At 36.2% G+C, this 24419-nt stretch overlaps 1 protein-coding gene across 1 annotated transcript; it reads left to right on the forward strand.

The window, feature by feature from the left end:
* The first annotated feature begins 1140 nt into the window (after positions 1 to 1140).
* b4galnt3b (beta-1,4-N-acetyl-galactosaminyl transferase 3b) lies at positions 1141 to 23795 on the forward strand. Its single transcript, XM_079621130.1, has 20 exons — positions 1141 to 1507; positions 8429 to 8478; positions 8755 to 8838; positions 10105 to 10200; positions 11133 to 11223; positions 11305 to 11405; positions 11491 to 11558; positions 12516 to 12594; positions 12667 to 12733; positions 14435 to 14590; positions 15288 to 15397; positions 15532 to 15632; positions 16110 to 16174; positions 16524 to 17928; positions 18456 to 18709; positions 19561 to 19714; positions 20266 to 20338; positions 20505 to 20658; positions 20998 to 21124; positions 22008 to 23795. Exons 1-20 carry the CDS (start codon positions 1384 to 1386, stop codon positions 22114 to 22116), a joined length of 3468 nt encoding a protein of 1155 aa, XP_079477256.1. The 5' UTR covers positions 1141 to 1383; the 3' UTR covers positions 22117 to 23795.
* Positions 23796 to 24419: the final 624 nt, after the last annotated feature.

The following is a 24419-nucleotide window of genomic DNA, read 5'->3' on the forward strand; positions in this document are numbered from 1 at the left end:
TTGTTTGTCAGTGCTAAGCACATCTCTCTGCTTTTAAGTTTTCAGGTTCAAATCGACGGCTTATTCAAAGATCTGCCGGAAACAACATTAGGCTATATAATCCATGCAAAACAACCAGCAGCACAACAGGTCATGCAGGTTTTTCCAGACCAGCCGCACTGCACACATCCAACCATATTCATTTGTCCAAACACATCCAGTTTCTTTCTTCGCATTTGAAAACAAAAAAATGTACAAACACTTTCAGGAAAATAATATCCTAATAAACATTAACTTGAAAGTCTAAATTAATGAGGAAACAAGATAAAAATGGTCACAATTTATTTTTCTAACTATAAGTAACTGTCAACATGTCAATTAACTCATTTGCAACTGCATGTCAACTAACTCTCATTAGAGTATTAGTGGTTTGGGTTAGGGTTATAGTTGACATCTATTATAGGCTACTTAATGACTGTTAGGTAACATTTAGTTGCAAAGTTACTTGTACACTTAAAAATAATATTTTCATGATGTATCACAATTTTCTTTTCTTTTGTCAAATCAACTTAGGTAATTAATGTGGTTCAGATAACAAAGTATTTTGAGTTTCTGTTGATTAAGCCAATCTCCTTCATTGTATTAACATCTATCTATCTATCTATCTATCTATCTATCTATCTATCTATCTATCTATCTATCTATCTATCTATCTATCTATCTATCTATCTATAGTATCTATCTATCTATCTATCTATCTATCTATCTATCTATCTATCTATCTATCTATCTATCTATCTATCTATCTATTTATATATATATATATTTCCAAGGTATAAATATATATTTATATATATATTTCCAAGGTATAACAATTACATAAATGTACAGACTTAATACTGTACTGTACATTTAACAAGGCATGAAAAATACAAATTATAACAAATAAACAAAGACACAAACGGAAAATCACATAAGTAAATAAATAGATAGATAAGAATAAAGAGAAAAATAATAATAATCTCGTCAAAATATATCCTTTAACAAAACAAATTAAGGATGCAGAACAGGTTTACATATCTTAAGAGCTTTGGTCTTCTTTAAAACGGAAATAGTTTTGCATAATGCTCGATAATATAGGCTATAGTTGAATTTCCCCTTGTTGTACCTGTTGAGAAGATCCGCGACGTCACGCAGAGGGCGTGGCCTCCTCAACCTGTGCGTGCACTGATGTTTGAGAGACACTTGCAGACGCTGAATCACATACACAGAGAAGGAAATGTGAACGAGTGTGACGAGAGATTGAGTTTTTACACAGGGTTTGAACCCGGGAAAGCGTGTATCGATGATCCTTCCAGCGGTTTTCAACTTCTGTGATCCACACGGAGCCCGAAGGACGTAAAGATGATGCTCAACTTTCTCCCGGTGCGGAAATTCAAGCGCAACGGCAGATATATTGTGTTCGGGGCGGTGCTGATGGTCGTGTTACTGGCGGCTTATCTGGAGTTCATGGCCACGAGCGACACTGGTGAGTGACAGACATCTGATGCCCTGTCCACTCATTACTCATTACTTCACACGTTCATGATGGCAATCCTCAAATATTAAAGTCAAAATGTTTACAATAAGGACCAATTCTTTAACCCTAATTAATAGATTAGGTATAGTGAAGGGACAATAAACTCAATTTTTATAGCATTTGTTAATCTAGATCAGGGTTTCCCAAAGTTTACCAACTTTTTGTTGTTGTTGTTGTTGTACACATTTGACCTAAATAAAATAACCACGCATGATGTCGGTTAATGGTCACATGACATGCAGGTAAACAAATCAAATATTGTATCTTTTTAACATGTTTTATTTAGAATATTTTATTTTATTTAGCATGTTATGGTTTAATTAATTATTAGCTGATTATTATAATTAAGTTTAAATTCGTTAATATTGGTTAATGCTTTAGGTCATTATCATTTCGCACTTCATATCATCCAACTATAATACATTGTTTAAGTTGTATTAACATTAATTAATTTTTTAATTAAAAGTTAATAACATATAATGATAATAATAAATTAGCTAATGTAAATATAGATAACACTCAATAAACACTTCAAAAACACTTCAAATAGGATTCCAGTTTCCAATTACTATCTGTTTCTGTTTTCTTAGTACATTTTGACCAACTTGTAATTGCATTCCTTTCTACATACATTTTCTAATTGCAATGTTTACCCATTATATTCCACAGTTATAATGTATAATTTCAGTGGTTTGGAAATTCTCTTCTGTTGTATCAGGAGTTTGAGCTGGAGATGAAGTTTGGAGTTTGTTAGCTTAGTGACTGAGTTTGTTCTTTGTCGTGGTGAATTGGTTCCATTATTATTATTATTAAACTATAAAACATGCAAACAGTTCAGCACAATAAAACGCAATGGCAGAATACATTGTGTTAATAAGATCAAGGATATGTTTAATGTGCATGGAAACATGAGAACATCAGGCTGCTTGTTTCTGCCCTTCTGGTCCAGTTGTTTTTTTATTTTTTTACACCAGCTTAAAAACAGGGTGTTTCTTCCCAATTCCCATAGTGACTCACAGTGTCTCCTCTGTTTTACTTCTGACTCAGGCACCATTAAACTTATAGCAATTTTAATCATGTTCTCTTATTGGTCCTATATTGCAAACAAAGTCTGTACAAAGAGAAGCTTATGTAATTGAGGAAACCTGAGACATGTCAGGTGAGTCCTGGCCTGTAGAAGGGGTTTGTCATCTTGTTTGAGGTCAGTGTCAAACCAGAGGAGCAACACCAATGTCACACCACCTGGACACCATCCTGCTAATGTGCATCTAAAATTACATTTGAATAGTAAACTCACACTGACCTGCACAAAATCAGATTATAAACAACAGCTGTCCAGTTGAGATTTGCTTGCGCTCGTTCTAATTTTGATTGGAGGACGTTTGAATGCGATCCGAATTCCTTGTTCCTCCTGTATTTCCAAAAGAAATCCAGACAAAGGTGAATGATTGACCTGCACATGGCATTATGATGCGTTCGAGTCCTCCTGGGAAGTTCGTATTTACAAGTTGGGAAGTTGTGTTTACGACGTCAGGTTCGTTCAAGTCACTTTCACCTGAGAAAAAAGTTCACCCAAAAATGACATTTCTGTCATTACTAGTCAGAAAGCTCTCTGATTTCACCCAACAACAAAAAAAACGTAATTTGTGTTCCGAAGATAAATGTTTGGGTGAATTAACCCTTTCCTCAACTACACAAAAATACAGCAAGGTTTTTAAACTATTTCTAGAGAATGAAGAACAAAGAATGTGCATCAAGTGTATTTTGCTTTATGTTTTGAACTAATTTATGAAGCCACTCTAAACTTTGTTACATATTATATTATTAAAATGCTATTATGTAGTGCAGGCAATTCACTTATTTTGTTGTAAATAAAAAAGCCTGACATAGTCACTGCTAAATACCTCGAAGTATGTGGTTATTCGCCACATTTCTCACTGACACGCCTCCAAATCCAGAGCTTCCCACTTGTATTTACAACTTTGCTGTGCTGTTCATGTGCGTTCAACTCGTAAATATGATCTTTCTATCATGATTTTAAATCACCATAAGTGTTGCACGATATACCAGTAATAGAAACGTATCACGATACACGATATCACGATGTGTGTGTGCAGTGCTTTACTTACACTCCCTGCAGGCACACTGCATAATTTTGTTTTCGTGACAACATGACATTGATGCGCACTTATGAGTCCATTGCTCATGCATGCCATTCCTCTGTGAACCTGCATATATTTTGCATGCTTGTTAGACTTCACACTGTAAATTAACATTGTTTGCATATCTATGAGGTTAATACCAATAAAATGGAGATGCACACACATAAAAACAAGAATGCACACAACTTCTGTCAAACATCACCATGTCAGTCTATTAAATAAACTTTTAATAAATGTTAATTTTTTTCCTCCAACTCTGAAAATAAACGGCATGTTTTTGTTAAAAGTGCAAGAATTATGAGTTATCACTGCAAAATGTCACTAATTGTCAACAATATTTTTTTTCTCAAGATTATATCCAGAGAGTTAATGACTGCAGATGAGATATAAAATTGCTTAAATGAAATTCAAACATTTTACACAATAGGCCTATTTACTCAAAATTCAAACAAAATTTGTATATTATCGGTTGTGTCAAAGCTGTACATAGATTTTTGATGTTGAAGCTAACACAATCAGTCACGCAGATATGGTTTTTGGCTGAAAATTACCAAAAAATAGTTGCCAAATATTCACCCAAAAATGAAAATGATGTCATCGTTTAGACGCCATCATGTCACTCCCATCCTGAATGAATTTCTTTCTACTGCAAAACACAAAAGAAGAAATTTTGAAAGACATAGCGGTCAAAACAACACTAGATCTCATTGATTTCCTTTGTATAGACAAGAATGAATAAATATAATAAACAAATAAAATAAAGTCTTACAGGTTTTGAATAACATGAGGGTAAATAAATGATGACAGTATTTTTATTTTTTGGTGAACTATCCCTTTAAAAGCAGTGCTAATTTGCTTAATATTACATAATGTTGCTTAACCCAGAGTTACAAATGCAAATCAGGTTTACTGGCAAAATTTAAAGACTTTCAGCTGTTTGCAATGAATAAATTAAACAAAAGTAATTGAAATAGCTCAACACAACAAAAGTGGTTTCCCCAAATTTAACTAAAAATGCAACTTTTAATGACTTCCGCAGTCTCAATTTGACTACAAAAGACCTGCAGCAAGACTTGATGGCAACAGGCACTGAGGTTTCAGCTTGCACGGTAAAGGCTTGTACTAAACTCATACCAGAACTCCAAGATGTACACCACTGACCCAAAAGCACAAGAAAAGTCTGCTCCAATTTGCTTAAAATCATATAAATAAGCCACAGAACATAAGTTTTGGGATTCTGTTCTGTGGAGCGGTAAAACAAAACTTTTTGGAACTTTTTGGCCCTATGGATCAGCGGTATGTGTGGAGGAAGAAGAATGAAGCATATGCTGAAAACTACACTCTGCCTACAGTTAAGCATGGATGTGCTCGGTGATGCTCTGGGGCTGCTTTGCCTCTGGCCTTGGAAGCCTACAGCGTGTGGAAGGCTAGATGGATTCATTGAAGTATCAAGAAAACGTCATATTGTCATTGAGGAAGCTGATGTTTGGTCGTCATTGGACCTTCCAACAGGACAATGATTCCAAGCATACCTCAAATTTCACCAAGACTTGGTTGCAGAAGAAGTCCTGGAAGATTCTACAGTGGCCATTACAGTCACCTGACTTGAATCCCATTAAATCTTATGTGGGATTTGAAGAAGGTGGTTGCAGCACGTATACCCAAGAATATTACTGAACTGCAGGCCATTGCTCATGATTAATGGGCTAAGATTCTTCAGAAACGCTGCCAGAAGCTGGTGTCTGGTTATACATTTAGTTTCCAGCAGCTCATGACAGCAAAAGGGTGTTCCACTAAGTACTAAAGTTGCTTTACATGAAGGGGTTGAATAATTTTGAGACTGCAGAACTCATTAAAAGTTGCATTTTCAGTTGAATTTGGGGAAACCACTTGAAACATTTGTTGTTTTGAGCTATTTCAATTACTTTTGTTTGATTTGTTCATTGCAAACTGCTGAAAGTCTGTACATTTAGCCAATAAACCTGATTTGCAATCGGGGTTGTAGTGCCAGTCAGTGAATTTGATGTAGCTAAATTAGTGTAATATCTTCAGGAGTAGATGCACAGTGATTTGTTCTCGTTGCTTATACTTTCGGTTGACTTCTCACCAAACGGACGAGGCGTTAAATTGTGACAATTTAAACGTTTTCATTTAATTTCATGAACATTTTTATTAAACATAGACCTTTATTTTCTTTAAAAGGGCTTATTTGTGCAAGTGTAGGCTCATTTTGTAAATGTTAGCAATTCATTTAGACACGCACAAACTGGGTGCCGGTAAGATGCCAGTATTTGTACCTGCTCGGCCAGAATCGCCTCGAAAGTCATGCATCTTCGGAAGTGGAGCCGCGCAAAGTTACAAAAAATGCTGTGCAAGTGCAAACTGCCACGCAAAATGGGGTCTCTCAACGTTTACGGCCGCCAACACCGCTATGAAGTCATTTTTGCCGTGCGCATCTTTGCGCTTGTGCGTACTCGGGGAGTATAAGCCAAGCATAATTCTATTGTTTTGATTATTGACAGCGAGCTAGTGTGTTCAACTTGCTCTATGAAGGACTGTAGGTCATCCATGTGTCCAACCCTAAATTTTATGTGTGTGTCAGTTTAGACACACTGGGGCGACATTGTAAGTCAGTGTGAAGTGACGCATCCTTGAGACTGACCCTTGACCTTTGATGATTTTTGCACCAGTGGGCCCAGCCCTGTACTTTTAGATCATGATTTCTTTGTTATTTGTTGTGGGGAATCATCAAAGACCAGGTGCATGGAGCAGAAATGGATCGAGACTACAGGGCGAGACATGCGTTACTATAGTCAAGTTCCATTTCTGTTGCTCGCTCTCTCTCACACCCAGTCTCTCTCTCTTTCTCACCCCTATCTCTCTCTCTTTCTCCCCCCTATCTCTCTCTTTCGCTCTGTCCTGAGCCCTGGGGCTTCTACCCTCTTTTAAACAAACTCGACATTCCTCCGGGGGCTACCATTGACTCCATGGGTGAACAGTGAAAGAAAGGATTTGGATGATGGAGAAAGGCAAAGAAGAAAATTTTGGTCGCTTGCTAAAACGCACACTTTGAACATGCACATGAGATCCTTAGGGTCTCTTCTTTAAACTAATTTATTCTCGCTCACACACTAAGGAAAGTGCACACACCACCCAGTGTGCAAATACACCTGAAGACACAGACCATAATAGCCTGTTGCCCCGGCCCTCCCCGCAGTGTGTGTTCAGTGGCGCTGGGGGTCAGGTGACCCTTTCTTCTTTAAGCAGAGGCGTCATTTCCTGTGTTCCTTGTTTCTATAGCACCAATGTGCAAGGTTAAGCACACACACACACTCTCTCTCTTTCTGTGTCTTTTTGCAGGGAGTTTATTTTCTTTACCTATAGACATTTAGCTATATTTGATGTAAATATTTGCAGATAGCTTGTGTAAATTAACTATACAAGTTTTTTTGTGTATTGTGTGCATGCATTTTTAACTGTCTATTTGAAAAGCTTGCAACATAGCAGGATGTTTGTCAGCCAAAAGACAGTAGTTGTTCGATGAATCCCACGTCAAAATACCAATTCTTCATACCTAAAAACTTAAGCGAAACTTGAATAACTGGTTTTTGCTCACCTACTGTATAATGTGACTGAAAGGACAATGTACATACAAGGCACATACAGGTGTCCAAACGATGTAACAGAAGTCTGTTTTTATGTCCGTTCTGGGATGTCCTCGAGCTGATTCATAAATGAATAAACCATTTTTTTTTCTTACATGCCAATACATTTTATTCTTACATGGTTAGGGTTAGTTTATAGTAGATCTGCATGATTTTGGATAAATTGAGAATCACAATTTTAGAGATCTTGATTCTCCTATGATTCTGAATAGACAACAGAATAACGTAATTTACTAGAGGTTCTGACAAAATGTTATTGCTGCAGTGTGCAGTCTATTTAAAAAAAATGAATTAATTTAAATTAGGCTATTGTTTCTTTTTAATCGGTTTGAATAAATGATTCAATGACTCACTCATAAAGATTTCACTTCTAAAGGTTTCATTACTGGATAAATATATACCGGTACACTTTATCCCAGTACTTCTGTGATCATTTGAATGTTTTTGGAGTAGCCTAACATAGAAACAATGATACTGTGTGATTGAAAGGACTGTTTGTCTTATATATATACATACTGTATATAAACTGCATAAAGTTTTCTTTTAAAACTGAGATTAGGGTTAAGTGTGTACATGCATGTCAAGCAAGACATCTTTCTAAAGAAGAAAATCCAGCTGGGCAGTTTATGGGAAATCAGCACCAGGAAATCAGTATGCTTTGTTATGCATGACATTAGATAATGAATAAGGAAAAGAAAAAGGAAGATCTAATGACATGACTACTTTGCATTTTGGGAAACTCAGCGTTTTATTTTATAAATGGATCAGCATAGTCGCTGGAAACCCAGTTTAAACTCTGTGATTGCCTATAGAATTCATATTTTTGATTTAATCTAATTTGGGGTCAAATTGAAAGTGTGTGTAAGGGAGAGAGTGAGTGACATAAGAAAGTAGGTTAATGCTTTTTCCTTTTTAAAGATTTATGTGAACATGGAATCGGTTTCAGTCTTATCTGGAGAAACCCCAAACCACAAATGGCAAACTAATTGGTTTAATTCATTAATTCGCTACTTGACTAAATATTTACTCTGTTTCTCTTTCAGACGTAACCATCCGCAGCGTCGCCGGGCCAAAAGCTACTGCTCGACGAGCGGTAAAATCCCAGTTACACTCCATCATGTTGCATGTTTCATTCACCTAGAGTCCAGTTATAATATTGGAAATTATTATTTTCCATGATTATTGATGATTAAATTCAGTTCATTTTGTGTAAAAACATTACTCTCAGCAGCCAGTTAAATAGTCACACAAAAAAAGATAAAAATCATGGCTGATATTTCTTCTGGTTCATTTGTGAAATGGCAGATAACATAAAATAAAAATAAGTTGAGTACATTGCATTGTGGGATGCAATATTTGTGTTTCACAGGCTCAAGAAGATCGCATCTCTGATGATAATCGTGAGAAAGACATCTGGATACCAAAAAACACTCAACAGACATGGAGCTTGGAGGTAAAGATACGGCATAATGACAGAAATACACAGGGAAGGTGTTTACCATGGTGTCCAAAAATATGGATTAACGGTGATGCATGTCCAAAAACATGGTATTGCCGGTACATATTCAAAATGACATAGTATTACCTTGGTATGTACCCAAAAAGCCTTAATATTACAATATTTTTGGTACTTTGTAAGTGTAATAGTTTGTAATGTTTCTCTTACTCAAACTCTGTATGCATATGTGTTGATGTGCATATGCTGTAAGGATGATGGTATTAAACCACAAGAACATTTGCCTCTACGTTGGCCATGGCCCTTTATGTGTGTCTTTGGCAAGACTTTTGCTGTCTTGTTAAATTTAGCATGACTCTGTGTGTCTCTGGTGTCACTGCACTATTTTAAACATGACACATGAGCTGTGCATTTTTTGTTCATTCTGTATGTTAGTTGGGGATTTCAAATAATATTTGTGCCTCATAGTAATTTAAGCTTTAACAGGAGAACTGAGCAGCTTGTATTTTTATTAGAGAAGTTCACCCAAAACAAAGACAAATTTGTCATTTACTCACTCTCAAGTGGTTCCAAACCTGTATGAGTTCCTCTATTCTGTTGAACACAAAAGAAGATACCGTATTTTGAAGAATGTCAGTAACCAGACAGTTGACGCCTTGACGGTAGCAATTGACTTCCATAGTAGGAGAAAAATACTATGGAAGTCAATGGCCACCATTAACTGTCTGGTTAACAGAAGAAAGAAACAAATACAGATTTGGAACAACTTGAGGGTGAGTAAATGATGACATAATGAAAATTCAACTGAACCGTCCCTTTAATTCTTATTTGCAAACGTGTATTATTTGAGCTATGAAGATGAATGAATGTAAATCGTACAGATATTCACTTATCATATCATATTGTGCAACTTTATTAGTTCAAATAACTTCTTGACCCGTCTCATGCTGATAAGTATGATGTTTAGGTCTTGTAGTTCTACTTTTGAAACAGTGTTTTAATGTTAATTCCAGTGCAGTGTCTTGCCCCATAGACTTCCATTAATCAGTATTAATGTAAACATGTTTCCCCCCTTATTTTTACAGTGTGATGGATCAAATTATCCAAATAATTATTTTAATTGTATAGACTATTTTAAAGTAAAAATCTGTTCATTTAATAAATATGTGTGTGTGTGTGTGTGTGTGTGTGTGTGTGTGTGTGTGTGTGTGTGTGTGTGTGTGTGGGTGTGTGTGGGTGTGTGTGGGTGTGTGTTTGCTGCAGTATAAAGGACAGGCTAATCTTCACATCTTTGAGGACTGGTGTGGCTCATCTATAGCTCAACTACGGAAGAATCTACATTATCCACTATATCCTCATGTAGGTTATATAGCTGTCAAATATGCACTACCATTCAAACGTTTAAGGTCAGTGATATTTTCTTTTTTGAAAGAAATGAATACCTCTCAACAAAGGATGAATTAAATTGTTCATAAGTGACAGTAAAGACTAGTTTCATGTAAAACACTGTTCTTTTGAACTCTATTCGTCAAAGAATCCTGGAGAGAGAGAAAAAAATCACAATTTCCAACAAAATATTAAGCTGCACAACACTGCAATGAGTCTCATTCTATAATAATTGCGTACATTATTCGTATTCATATGCACAGGAGAACTTCTCATGAAAAAGTTTCACGAAGAAACGATTCATCAATGAAAATGTGGAGGATAATAAGCCTTTGTTTTTCATTTTAAAATCAGAAGTTCAACAATATCTAAACTCAATGTTATGTTTAACACATACTGAAACTGGCCTTATCTGATAGCAAATGGGATGTACAAAATTTCTGTTATAAGACTGCAATCTAATTTAAAAAATGGATTATAATAAATTTGATCATACATTTACACTAAATACTACTAGAATATACCTAGGTTATATAAATGAATTGAGAACATTAATAAATAGCAGAATTTATCTAAATACTCTACTATAAAACAAGATCAAGCATGTTGACAACACATTGTTATTTTATTCATATTCATATTTTGAATTGAATGTTGTGCTTTTGTCAAAAAATCTTTATTTTTATAGTTTTAACTAAAACTATTTTAATTTTAATACTTCAACCTTCTCTGTTTTCTGTTTAGTTATTTCCTATTTTAAGTTTTCATCTAATACTTCAGCTAACAAAATGTGTTGGTTAACAAAAACAAAACACTGTTAGCAACATACTTTTCTTGCAATATTACATTTGTATGCATTGCATTGCGTATTGCATATGATAACACAGTTTTTTTTATCTCTGTAGAATCGTTCAACTGTGAAGAAACTTGCTGTGTCGCCCAGTTGGACCAATTATGGACTCAGGATATTTGGCTACATACATCCTTATAGTGATGGTCTGTACATCTCTCTCTCTCACGCACACATTCAGATTGTGTGCTATTGTCCCATTGTTAATACTTCCCTGTGTTCGACAGGTGACTTTCTGTTTGCAGTGGCGTCTGATGATAACAGTGAGTTCTGGCTCAGCGACGATGAGAATCCCGGAAACCTGAAGCTCCGTGCTTACGTTGGAAAGGTTTGTGAGTATTGACTTTACAATTACTTTTGCGCAGGTGCGTGAAATGGATGCACTTAATTTTGTGTGGTTCCTCCATTTTTAGACAGGTAGAGAATGGACCGCCCCAGGGGAATATGGGAAATACGCCAGTCAGAAATCCGATCTTGTTCCGTAAGTGAATGCGGCGTTTGTGTTTCATAATGCTTGAGGGAAATGCTCACACACTTCTCCATGTTATGACCACATACATACCTCAATGATGAAGAACTATTTTTAGACTCAGCATGTGTAGATTCACAAGCTGCTGCTTGTGTCCTAATTCGGGTCATGGCACAAGGCGGGAAGTCATTAGAAGTGATTCGTCTGTTAAATCATGATTTGTAGTGTGTGTGTGTGTGTGGGGGGGGGGGTGTATAACAAATGTTGGTCAAGGTTACATTTCAGTAACATACTGTAATCAAACAAAAATTGGTAAATCAATTGTGCTTCCTGAGCTCAAGTCACACAAACAGTGCTGATCCAGCTAATCTGTATATACACATCCAACGGTAAACAAACACGCAATTGATCCAGTCTTCAGTGTCACATGATTTTTCAGAAATCATTCTAATATGCTGTTTTGATACTTCTACAACATTTCTTACTATTATCGATGTTGAAAAAAAGTTGTGAAACTGATCATTTCTTTTCAGGAGTCTTTGATGAATAGAAAGTTTAAAAGAATTGGCATTTATTGGAAGTAGAAGTATTTTGTAACATTAGAAATGTATTTACTGTCACTTTTGATCAATTTAATGCATCCTTGCTGAATAAGAGCTTTAATTTCTTTCTTTTTTTTTAAACAAGTGTGTGTGTATGTTAATAAAATAAATTTAAAAATGTATAATATAAATTGAATACAAACACGGGAGGTTTCTATTCATTAATTATTTATATAATTGTGTATATTACATAATCTATATTAATTATTCAGTATAATTAATAAAATATGGTCAATTTCATATTACGGTATATTTAAAACTGTTGATATAACAAATTCAGAGATCTTCAAATTCTCTAAGAAAAAATTCTTGCACATAGTTCTTACAAAATCAGGAATGTTTCACCTTTTGTTATTGTGTTTTACAGTCTTCAGAAGACCAGTAAATATTTCTTTGAGCTCATTCATAAACAGAACGATCAAGGAACGGACCATGTGGAGGTTGCGGTGAGTGTGTTTACTGAGGGTGTTGCTGTGATTGTTGTACGCTGTTATGACACTGTCTGTATTTACTTACAGTGGCAGCTCAAACAGGCTGGACACGGATTTTCAATCATCGATTCCAAGTTCATCTCCCTCTATATCAGTGAGTGTGTGTGTTATTTTGGGCTGTGGTTGCAGAAATGTCAGGGTAGTGTTAGGATGCCTGGAATAGCTGCTCCTGTCCACACACACGCCCTAAAATAGAGCTAATGATGGGGTAGCCTCCACTGAACAAAGTGCGTGTGTGTGTGTTGTCGTCTTATTGCTTCAGCTGCCCTTTGCGTCCATTTCTATGTAAATGTATACAGTACTTATGTAGCTTTAGGTTAAAAACTGTGTTTTTGGTGTACTTCAGATTGCTAGTTTGTCAATATCTGTCTGTCCCTGCATCACTGTTTTTATTGTTAAAGGGACTATGTGGAGTTTTCAGCGGCATCTAGCGGTGATGTTTCAGATTGCAACTATAAGTTTACAAGCGAGTGCTCGTGCGCGTGCTTTTTTTGTTTTTTTATTATTATGTGGAGTTTTTGTTGGAGTCTGTGTTGTGCTAGTCTTTTCTTAGTATTAGCAGACTCCATGTCATAAAGTTGCAGTGTTGTCGCTGTTGAGTGCAAACTAAGTCAGTAGACGAGGCGAGAGGCGAGACGCTCGGGAGCGCGCATGCAGGTCTCTCAGTCACGTCACTGGATTTCGCGGCAAATCTGACCCGGAGCATCACATAGAAATAGGAATACTTGCTTTCAGAGGTAATAGCAAAACCCGCCAAGTGGATCATTTTATTGTGAGATTACAACCCCTTCACACACAGGCAATAAAAAATTCATTTTATTCATTTTAGTAGAAAAACTCCACATAGCACCTTTAAGTAAAACAATTTTTTTTTAATTGTCATTTGAAATGAAGCTGAAATAAATTTTCATTTAGTGCTTAATTTAGTATACGCAGTTATAGGAGTATGCAAATTAGTCTCCGCCTCCACTTACTCACTCACTGCAGCTCAGAATACCCAATCCACTCGTTCAACTTTACTCTAGTAGGCTAAACGCTGCACAATGGCAAGAGGAAATACTGGTTTAATTCACCCATATGTTTGAAACAAACTGATTCAGATAAGGTGGAAGAGTGAATTATACAGGCTCGTCTACAAGTCGATGTATCAGAATGGTAATGCTTTTTTATGTTTCGCTCTCTACCACGTCGGACACACAGCGGTAATTAATATGATTAGCCTTTTGCTTGACACAAACAGCTAATAATGTGTTACTAATGTTACACAAACCATGTTCCCGTTCGGCATCTCAGAGTCAGACAGCTGCCTTCTGAAAACCAGCAACTTAGAACGTCAGTGGAGAAATTAACAGAAAAATATACCGGGATAACCTGGCTTCTCTTGAGACTCCCCTGCTTCACAGCAGTTAATGATATGCTAAAGCCCGCCCCACACATTGTAGTGATCGGTTACAAAATATTTGTGACAGAGAACATGGATGATTTCAAACCACGCTTTAGAGACTTTAGAGTCTTTGGTTCACCGCGGTTTTAAGGAGAATGATGAATTTGCACATGCTTTGTCTGAAAGCATATTAAAAACAACAAATAGACATATAAACAACATTAAAAACTTGATTTTCACCACAGGGGGTCTTAAAAAAAAAAAGAGACAAAAATGCATTGCAAACTGGCTAAAACTTAAATGAAACCTAAAAATATGCAAATAAAAGCTAATTCAAGATATTAATAAATACTGTAATTGTATATAAATAATACAAGAATAACACTGCATCACATGTGTTTGTGTGTGCAGATGAGTCCACTCTAAAGGCAGGAGATGTCAATCACATTCCTCAGACCACTGCCAGTCATGTGACTCCGCCCCAGAGGTCATCTCAGAGGTCATCTCAGACTCCGCCCCATGGAGCAGACATGCTGAGAGCAGATCCACGAGACTCGTTTCATCAGGGTGAGAAATTCAGACACAAACTCTCACTCGCTTAATACAATTTTTATAGTGAAATAAACACTAACAACGCAGACCTGATGAGCCATTCAACACCAAACTTAAAACATGAGAGTGAGTGAATATTAACAGGATTTTCAAATAAAGTGGACCTGTCAGATTTAGGAAAGTTATATTATAGTATAAAAAATAAATAATTGTCCTCTGCACTTTGTATCACGATTATGATAATGGTCCATCACTTTACATTTGCTTCTTGTTTCTAGTTGTTTGCTTGTTCCTTACATTTTGTGATGTTTTGACTTCTTAAAGTTGCATGTGTGCAAGGCAAACTAAAACATAATATTCAGAACATGAACTCAGCGCCACCTTGTGGCAAAAGAGACATTTCCAGTGTTTCTCAACCTTTTTCAAATGGAAACAGTATCTTGATATATTCAATTTATTTAATTACAATCCATTTTGTGATTTCTGAAGTTTTAGGAACTGTATAATCTTCAGTAGAAACAATAGCTATTGAGTTCGTTTATTTAGCATTTTCGTTTAGAGATTATTAGAGCCTTGAATGTTTGCTCTGACCTTCTGGTCGAACCACTGCATTAGAGCCTTCAGTTTGTAGAATTAATACAATAAAGTATGTAACTCTGTATGTTAATAGTTAATTTTTGTCTTTCTTGTTTGTGTGTATTTGTATGTGTAGTTCCATTACTGGACAGGATGCGTTTGCATGGAGTTTTACCTGACTGCATATATAACCCCAGTTACATCATAAAGGGATATCCTCTAATGCGCTACCAGGGCCTGCAGTTTGTAAGTGCTTGAACACACATAAATAAATAGAACACTAATAAAACAAAACAAGTATTTCATAGAATTCCATTTTAAAGCGATGAATGTTGTCGTGCCTATGTGAGCATGATCTTGATCAATCTAATCTAATGCAGGTGCACCTGACGTATGTGTATCCCAATGACTACACACGGCTCACACACATGGAGAGCGATAACAAATGTTTCTACCATGCAAATCCATACTACCTGGACAGGTAGACACACACACAACTACACTTCCGTTCATATGTTTATGCTCAAGGCTGCATTTATTTGATCAGAAATATTTTAAGTACTATTGTGAAATATTATTTCAATTTTAAGTATTTGAATATATTTCAAATGTAATTTATTCCTGTGATGGCAAAGCTGAATTTTCAGCATCATTACTCTAGTCTTCGGTGTCACATGATCCTTCAGAAATCATTCTAATACGCTGATTAATTTGAACAGCATTTATTTAAAATTAAATATTTTTAACGTGATTAAAATAATTAATTTAAAAACAAAAACTCAAACATTTGAATGGCTGTGTACAGTCTGTACATGAGTGAAAACACACACACACACGCACCAATCTAGCACTCTTTGCTGCACTGTCATGTAGTGTGTTATCGATGATGTCATTGACCTGGTTCATCATCACATGCACCTTGTGTGTTATGATCTCAAATCAAATCATTTATTTTCAGATATGGGTTCTCAAACTACATTCAACTTGATCTGCCTGAAAGCGAAGAGTACATAAAATTCAAAGGTACAGCAAACACGTAGAGCTTTAGTGGTGTATTTACATTTAAAGACAACATTAAAACAACATTCTCAATGCATTTAACTTCCTTAACGCGACAAGAATATTTAGCAGGAAATGAGGACTTAATTTTATGAAATTATGAAAACAAACATTTTTGTCTTATTAATAATAACATATCATGAATTGTGTGTTATAAGAGCAGGTAAATGTATTAAAATGGGGTCAGTTTTGTTGTCTAACTCTTGTGTTTAAATATCCCACATGATGGTTCAGAACACTCTAAAAGGAAGGTAAAAGTATTTATGTATTCCCCATTTCAAGACACCTCATGCTTGTCTTTATCTCCCTGTAGGAGATCGAAATTATGAGAAGCGGCAAGAGGAAGGTATGGAGAGGAACAAGGTTCTCCAAGACTATGGCGAATATTACGATTACTCAATGCAGATGCGCCGCAAACTGTTCTCTGTCCAGAAAAATGGCATAATCAGAAGAAAGGGGCAAGATGGGAAAATTGATGTCAGATTTGAACAGATAGACCAAGACAACCAAGCTAAGGAAATCCAAAAACCACCTGAAGAACCACAGAACCTCCCAGAGGAACCACAGCACCAACCGAGAAGGAGGAAAAAGAGACGCCCTCAAAAACACCTGAAGGACCAACACTACCTCCAAAATGCACCTTCTGAAGTGAAGACACATGACCAGGGAAAAGAAAAAGACTCTGTGGTTGCACAACCGATTCAGAATTTCATCATGGAGAAGGTACTTGATCAGCAGAATCCAGTACCAGCTCATAAAGAAGGCCGCTGGAGGTCAGAGGTGAAACATCATATGAACCAATCGCTCCGTCAGGATGGTGGAATTGAGCTCCACCCACTTAAAGCCCAACACGGCAATATTAGCGATGAAAATCCAAACCCTGTTGAAGTCAGAGACAGAGATATTCCCATGAAGAACATACGAGAAGTCGATGAGTTGAAGCTAAGGCCAGTGACCAACCCTGCCATGTTTGATGAGGTCCAGAATGAACGTCACGACCTTGTAAATCGGATGGGTAATCGAAAAGTCTTTCTGGGAGAACATGTGGACAAAGCACCCAAGAACTCATTAGATGTGGTGGAAGTAAAGAAGAAGAACAGTACAGATGAACGACCATCTTTGGATGGGGATGAAGTCAAAGCAGAAGCAATGATGAGGCCCAAACACCCAAAACGTAAAGCAGAAAAAGCTGTGCATGTTTTGAAGGACAACCCTGAAAAGGCTGTAGTAGATGACAACAGTCAAAATGACAACAATATCAAGTATACAAAAGTGGCACATCATCTCCATATCACCCAAAACCCACAGCAAAACCCATCATATAACCAGGCCAATGAGCACAAGACGGGGGTCCTCTCTGCTCCGGCCACAGAAGAACATAAGCACCGGGGTGGTGTAAATGATGCCAGAAGGGGAAATGAGATACAGGATAGTGCGATACATGTAGATGAGATTGACGATGGACGAGGTGAAGAAGATGCTTGGGTGGATCGTGGTTTCTCGGAGGAAGAAGACTACGACCTCATCAATAAGGCTGTGTTTGACGTGGAAGTCAAGTGGTCTCAGACGTTCCAGGCTAAACCCCTAGATCTGTATGCCACGCGCTCCGATTGGATCGATCTGAAGTGTAATGTGTCTGGAAACCTGCTGCTCGACGAATCGGAAGCGCAGTCCGTAGTCGAGGCCTTTATGAAGAAACTAAACAAGAAATATCCAAGGTAGGCTGGCTGTTAGAATTATTTTGAATCAAATATCCGATTGGTACAATATTCAAAATGAGACTCTGAGCTGTGTTTGGAATGGAACACTATATTGCATTCCACATATTTTATACAGTATAATGCCTGCCATTTTATTAAAAATATTATGTGAAACCTGCATCAGCAGGGTCACATTTTTTTTTGTATGGGTTTGTTCAGAAAGTAACTTGCTCTGTATATACTGCAGTGCACATTATACACCACCGTTCAAAAGTTTGGGCTCATTAAATTATGATTATTATTTTTTAACATGACTACTTTTATTCAGCAAGGACACATTAAATTGGTCTGGTACATTAGTCATAATGAAAATTGGAAGATCAAGTCAAGCGCATGTTGGAATACAGTATGTCAAATTCTGGTCCTGTAGTATTGCATGCATACAGAAAATATCTGAACAGTAAAAATACTATGAGTAGTATGGTAATATGCCATTCTGAACATTTGAATTAATCTCAGACATAAATTGGTGTGTGTTTGTGTAGGCAGTTCTCTCTAGATCGTATCGTGAACATTGAGAAGAAGCCGGATTATAATCGGGGCAGTAGATATCTCCTGGAACTGGACCTGCTGGAGGCTTCAGGACACCACTTGCGCCTGGTTCAGTACATCTTTGTGAAAAGAACTGAAGATTGGGGTTCTCATAAAAAAGAAAAGGTTCAGGATGAGGAACTTAAGCTTTGCAATCCATATAGCTTCTACTGGAACCCGACAGCTACTGTCCACTTCATCATCCCAGGTAAAATCTCTCAAATAGAGAAGGATGTAGAACCAGATTTTCTGAATTTTATTCAAGACGCTTTCTTACTAAGAAAGATGGGTCGTTCTGGTCTATTACTGGCACAATCCAAACACCTTTATATTGGTAACCAGCAGTAAGATCATTTTAAGTGGTCATTACACAGAAGTTGGATGGTTTAGCAGGAGTTACACCAGTATATTGAAACAGCTTTGATTTATATCTTTATGCATAATTGTCTATTTAAAAATCCTCTCTGCTACTTTCTGTAACATTTTTTTCAGGTTTATAAAATTAGATTTTATATAAATTTGGTGTATAAATGTATATTCTGTGTATGTGTGTGTGTGTGTGTGTGTATATATATATATATATATATATATATATATATATATATATGCATGTATATGTATTGTAAGATATCTTAATGTTTTTGAAAGAAGTCTCATGCTCACCCAGGCTGCATTTATTTGATCAAAAATACAGTAAAAACAGTAATATTATCTGCTCAAGAAACGTTTAGAAAACAGTTTGTTCTGTTTCATATGTTTTCAGTATAAATATACTTTGCTGTTCAAAAGTTTGAGGTCAGGAAGATCTGAAGTGTATTTATTTAGTGTTGTATTATATATTTATACATGTTAAAAAAACTATGTGCAAGATTTTAGGGCATGTTTATGGTTATTAAAAATGAAACCTAAAAAGAATGTTCTTAGAACATTGGTTTCTAAAAAAAAGAACCAAACCAGAACCATACCATCCTTTTGAGTGTTGGCTGGGTTATGTACATGTTAACTGTCCGCTGTATGAAATATCTTAACAAGACACTGTGTGTGTTTGTGTGTCTGCAGTGAAGAACCAGGCCCGTTGGGTACAGCAGTTTATTTCTGACATGGAGGAGTTATACCGCACCACTGGAGATCAGAACTTCAACGTCATCATTGTTGACTATGAAAGCACTGATATCAACATAGAAAAAACACTACAAAACTCTTATTTACCCAGGTACATTTACAGGTTTATAATTATACGCATAGTAGAGTGAACCACTGAACTTCATGAGTTTGATTATTTGATTATTTGGCACATTATCATTTCATACTTCTGTAGCTATCATATTATAATTATATATTTTTTATTTTGCATGGTTCTTTCATGGAACGTGTTATAGTGGTAGGTCACTCAAAAATGGACATGTTTGGGGGAACTTACCCTCAAGTTGTTCCAAACCTGTATGAGTTTCTTTCGTCTGTTGAACACAAAAGATATTTTAAAGAATGTTGGTAACCAGACAGTTGATGGTAGCCATTGACTTCCATAGTATTTTTTCCCTTCTATGAAACTCAATGGGGCCCATCAACTGTTCGATTACCAACATTCTTTAAAATATCTTCTTTTGTGTTCAACAGAGGAAAGAAACTTTGAACAACTTGAGTAAATTGGATTGGAAAAAATTAGATGACCTATTCCTTTGAAGACACTGTTTTAATAATTCATGTACTTGTAAAATGAGACCTCACTTTGCCTCCTTTTCTATTGTGTGTCCTCTATTTCAGGTATCAGTACCTCCGGCTGAGTGGAAACTTTGAGAGATCAGCAGGACTGCAAGCAGGAATTGACCTCATTACTGTAAGATTAACACACACAAGCACTCACTCACACGCACGCACCACACTTGCACAAAATATGCTTGAATTTCTCAAACTTGTGTTCAAAGCATGCCATGAAAGCCTGATCTTCGCTAATGCAAGATGATGAATGTCACTCAATTAAGGTCTGTCTGTCTCTCTGTCAGGACGATCACAGCATTGTGCTTCTTTGTGATCTGCACATCCATTTTCCTCCTGGCTTCATCGACACTGTGAGAAAACACTGTGTGGAGAGACACATGGCCTTTGCTCCCATAGTCATGAGACTGAACTGTGGCGCGACACCTCTGGAACCTGATGGTACAGTTATTTTACTTAATAACACTCTCAAATACATCAGAGAGAATTAGATTCGACAAATACAATACCTTTCAAATGTGTGTGGTCTTTAAGACTAATATATTTGAAGAAGTCAACAAGGCTGCATTTGTGTGGTCAAAAATACATTAAAAACAGGAATATTGTAAAGTATTATTACAATACACAATAACTGTTTTCTATTTTAGCATCATTACTCCAGTCTTCGGTGTCACATTATCCTTCAGAAATCATGAACGTTTTTTGAACAGTAATGTAGATGTTTAAATTCACAGCAGAACCAGCAGAATACCAGATTCACCATGTGTGTTTAATGTGCAGGTTACTGGGAGGTCAATGGCTTTGGGCTTCTGGGAATTTATAAATCAGACCTGGACTCTATTGGGGGCATGAACACCAGAGAATTCACTGACCGCTGGGGCGGAGAGGACTGGGAACTACTGGACAGGTCAGTCGTGAGACAATGCACTAATAAAAACCATAATCTCAGCTTTTTAGCTTATCTCAAAGTCAGTATCCATTTTTCATACTGTGCACTATGATGTTGGGATTTCATTTAAAGTGATTGATTTTAGTCTTAGGCTTATTTAGATTTTATCAAAATAAAACTTAATTTATATTATTTATTTATTTTTTAGTATAAAATTTTACTAATATGTGACCCTGGACCACAAAACCAGTCACATGTCGCACGGGTATATTTGTGGGTCAAAATTGTCGATTTTTCTTTTATGCCAAAAATCATTAGGATATAAAATAAAGATCATGTTCCATGAAGATATTTTGTACATTTCCTACCATAAAAATATAAAACAGTTATTTTTGTGTGTGAACGCGGCACAATCGCGAACATGAATGGACAACTTTAAAGGCGGTTTTCTCAATGTTTCGATTTTTTGCACCCTCAGATTCCAGATGTTCAAATAGTTGTAACTCGGCCAAATATTGTCCTATCCTAACCTTATTTATTCAGCTTTCAGATGATGTATAAATCTCATTTTAAAAAAATTTACCCATGTGACTGGTTTTGTGGTCCATGGTCACAAATAGTATAGAATCAAAAATGTATTTATTTTTATTTTTTATGCACATTCATTTTTATTTATTTTATATAAAGATCTTTGAATTACCATCATGTATGGAATGTGCTATTTACATAAACTTGCCCTGTCTTTCCTACAGTATAATATTAATATTGGCTATATCGTTACCTATAACTTGAAAATAATTCAGCTTATCGTGTTAGACAGAAATGTAATATCAGTGCATCCTTAATGTTAAACAAACATGATTTGGTGTGTGAAGTGCCTTGTGTTATCTGTGGTCTGTAGGATCCTCCAGGGTGGGCTTGAGGTGGAGCGTCTGTACCTGAGGAACTTCTTCCATCACTTTCATTCAAAGCGCGGAATGTGGAATCGCCAGATGCTGCGCAACACGTAACCGAGTCAACGGTCTCGCCGCTGCTGAGCAACGGTTCCCACGGCACTTTAAGCGTTTGGTGAACCTCAGGACATTCCAGATGTGCGTTCCAGATCGCATCTGATTGACGGTGATTTTGAGGTAAAAATTAGTGGAGACAAACAGAGACTCAGGAAAAGGTGATGTTTCGTTTGAAGATGAGTTATGCAACATCTCCAGCTGCTATGGGACCATTTCCAGAGTTGAAATGTTTCTCTAATGCCAACTACACTGTCAAGGAAAAAACTGTAAACTGAGCTAAAGGAACATTTTGAGGTCATTGAAGGTTTCAGCATCACTTTGGTGTTGGCATCACTTCCAGGTCAATAATATGCCTTCAGTTGCGTCTGGCTAAGTATTCTGTTCTCACAGACAGAAATGTGACGTACAATGAGATGTATATACTGAGAAAATGTGTATTTATTCAGGTAGATGAGTGTCTCGGGTGAGGGGTTTGAATTTGCACACTGTTATTATGTGTTTTATGCTGTGTGACCTCTTAGGGACTGAAAGAATCTGTGGAGAAAACTTCAGAGATGTGCAATATTCCCAGAGGCACAGAGCGTGTTTTTGAATAGTGAATTAATTCAGGCTAGAAATGCTGATCCGTTTTCAGGTCATTCGCATAAAGCCTGTCAAGAACACGTCTGCGCCATATTTCGTCCCCAAAATACAAAACGAAGAAATAAGAAATTTTGTTTAAAGAATTATATTTCCCTGTCATTTTCATGAAAATTGAGCACATTTTACTTCCAAATTCTCATTACTGTAATGTATTAAAAAAAAGACTATTTTGTTACTGTAATCCAGTACAGGAAAACTAAAAGTTTCAAACATTAATTCTATTAATGAGAACTTGAAGTACAGATGTGCTTAATTGTCATTAAACATACTGTCACAGTACCTTCATTGAAGGCTTTATTTTCTTTATTCAAAATGTAATGGGGGTATTGGGTATGAAATTGCCTTATTTTTGTGATATTTGCCATTTTATAGTGAAATTCAAGGTGTTTTGATGATGAAAATGCCATTTTGTTGTACAAAAGAAAGAGATTTTCCTGAGTTCCATTCAAATTCTTCTTTGTTCATGACACATTCCAGCCATTACACACGGCTCATGTTGATTCAGACTGATTCAACCATGTGCAGTATTACTTAACACAAATTAGATCCTAATAATATTCATCAAACACACACATAAAGACAGTGATGGTTTTTTTTTCTTTTCTTTTTTACTCTATGGGTTATCATTTGGTTTATGAGTATGTGTTCTGATGAATTACTGCCCAATGAAAGCTGACGTTGGCCATGCTCACTTATACTGTAAGTGCCTTATGCTTATTTCATTTCAGGTGGAAATATCTACTCTGTTTTGTCTGGGGATTTGGTGCTGCTTTCCAGAGATTATTTTCAATGGTTATACATGCTCTAAATGTTACTGCCTTGCTGTTTTTTGTTTTGTTTTTGGTGGGCTTTTTTGTAAAAACAACAAAAAAGATGTAATGCATTGTAGATCTGACAGTCAATAGTGTCAGTGTTTTTTATTTTAATTTTTTCCATATATTTTTTTATATGAAGGATCTTCTTATAGGAGGCAAAGTTAAAATGTCTCGTTTATGCAGATCACCCACAACCTTAAAATAAAATGTCTCTTCGGGTTTTATGTTTTGTTGAGGTGTGAATTTACGACCAATCTTATCAATTGTTCGGTCAAAAGTGGAGTTATGCTTGTGATTTACAGTGAAAATGTATTGATGATTAAGAACCTTCTACACAGTTTCTCTGATGCTAGATGTTCATACAGTTTGTGCCTTAGCTTTTATTAAACATTTTTAAGGAGTATTTGGATTGGAATGACATGAAGGTGAGTGAATAATGACAAAATATTCATATTTAGGCAGTGTCTTTTTAAATGCGTTTTACAATTTCCGATGAAAAATATGGGACGAGGCTATTGAGGTTTGGTGAATGAAAATCAAACATGAAAATAAGCTAGCAAAACATTTAGATAATACAGCTACATAGCCCCTAAAGGGACATGGTGATGGAAAAAAATATGAGAAACATGGAAAAAATTATGTCAATGCTTTTGGGAACGTAAGAGTGGCACGTTTTGCGAGCAAATGCAAAGTTTCTCGGGGAATGCAAAACTTATAAGAGAGAATTCAAATGAATTAAAAAAAAAATTAATCTCAATTTTTTTTCCATCACCATGTCCCTTTAGGGGTGCCGTAATACAGCATAGAAGCTTGGGGATATTTTAAAACAAAAACAAAGAAGATTCA

Source organism: Phoxinus phoxinus (assembly GCF_949152265.1).
Source record: "Phoxinus phoxinus genome assembly, chromosome: 8".
Taxonomy (NCBI): Eukaryota; Metazoa; Chordata; class Actinopteri; order Cypriniformes; family Leuciscidae; genus Phoxinus; species Phoxinus phoxinus.

Excerpts from the sequence above, each read along its gene's own strand:
- b4galnt3b (XM_079621130.1), top strand. The coding sequence starts at position 1,384 with ATGATGCTCAACTTTCTCCCGGTGCGGAAATTCAAGCGCAACGGCAGA. Across the intron at positions 10,201-11,132 it reads ATTATCCACTATATCCTCAT|AATCGTTCAACTGTGAAGAA; the intron begins GTAGGTTATATA and ends TTATCTCTGTAG. Across the intron at positions 17,929-18,455 it reads CTAAACAAGAAATATCCAAG|GCAGTTCTCTCTAGATCGTA; the intron begins GTAGGCTGGCTG and ends GTGTTTGTGTAG.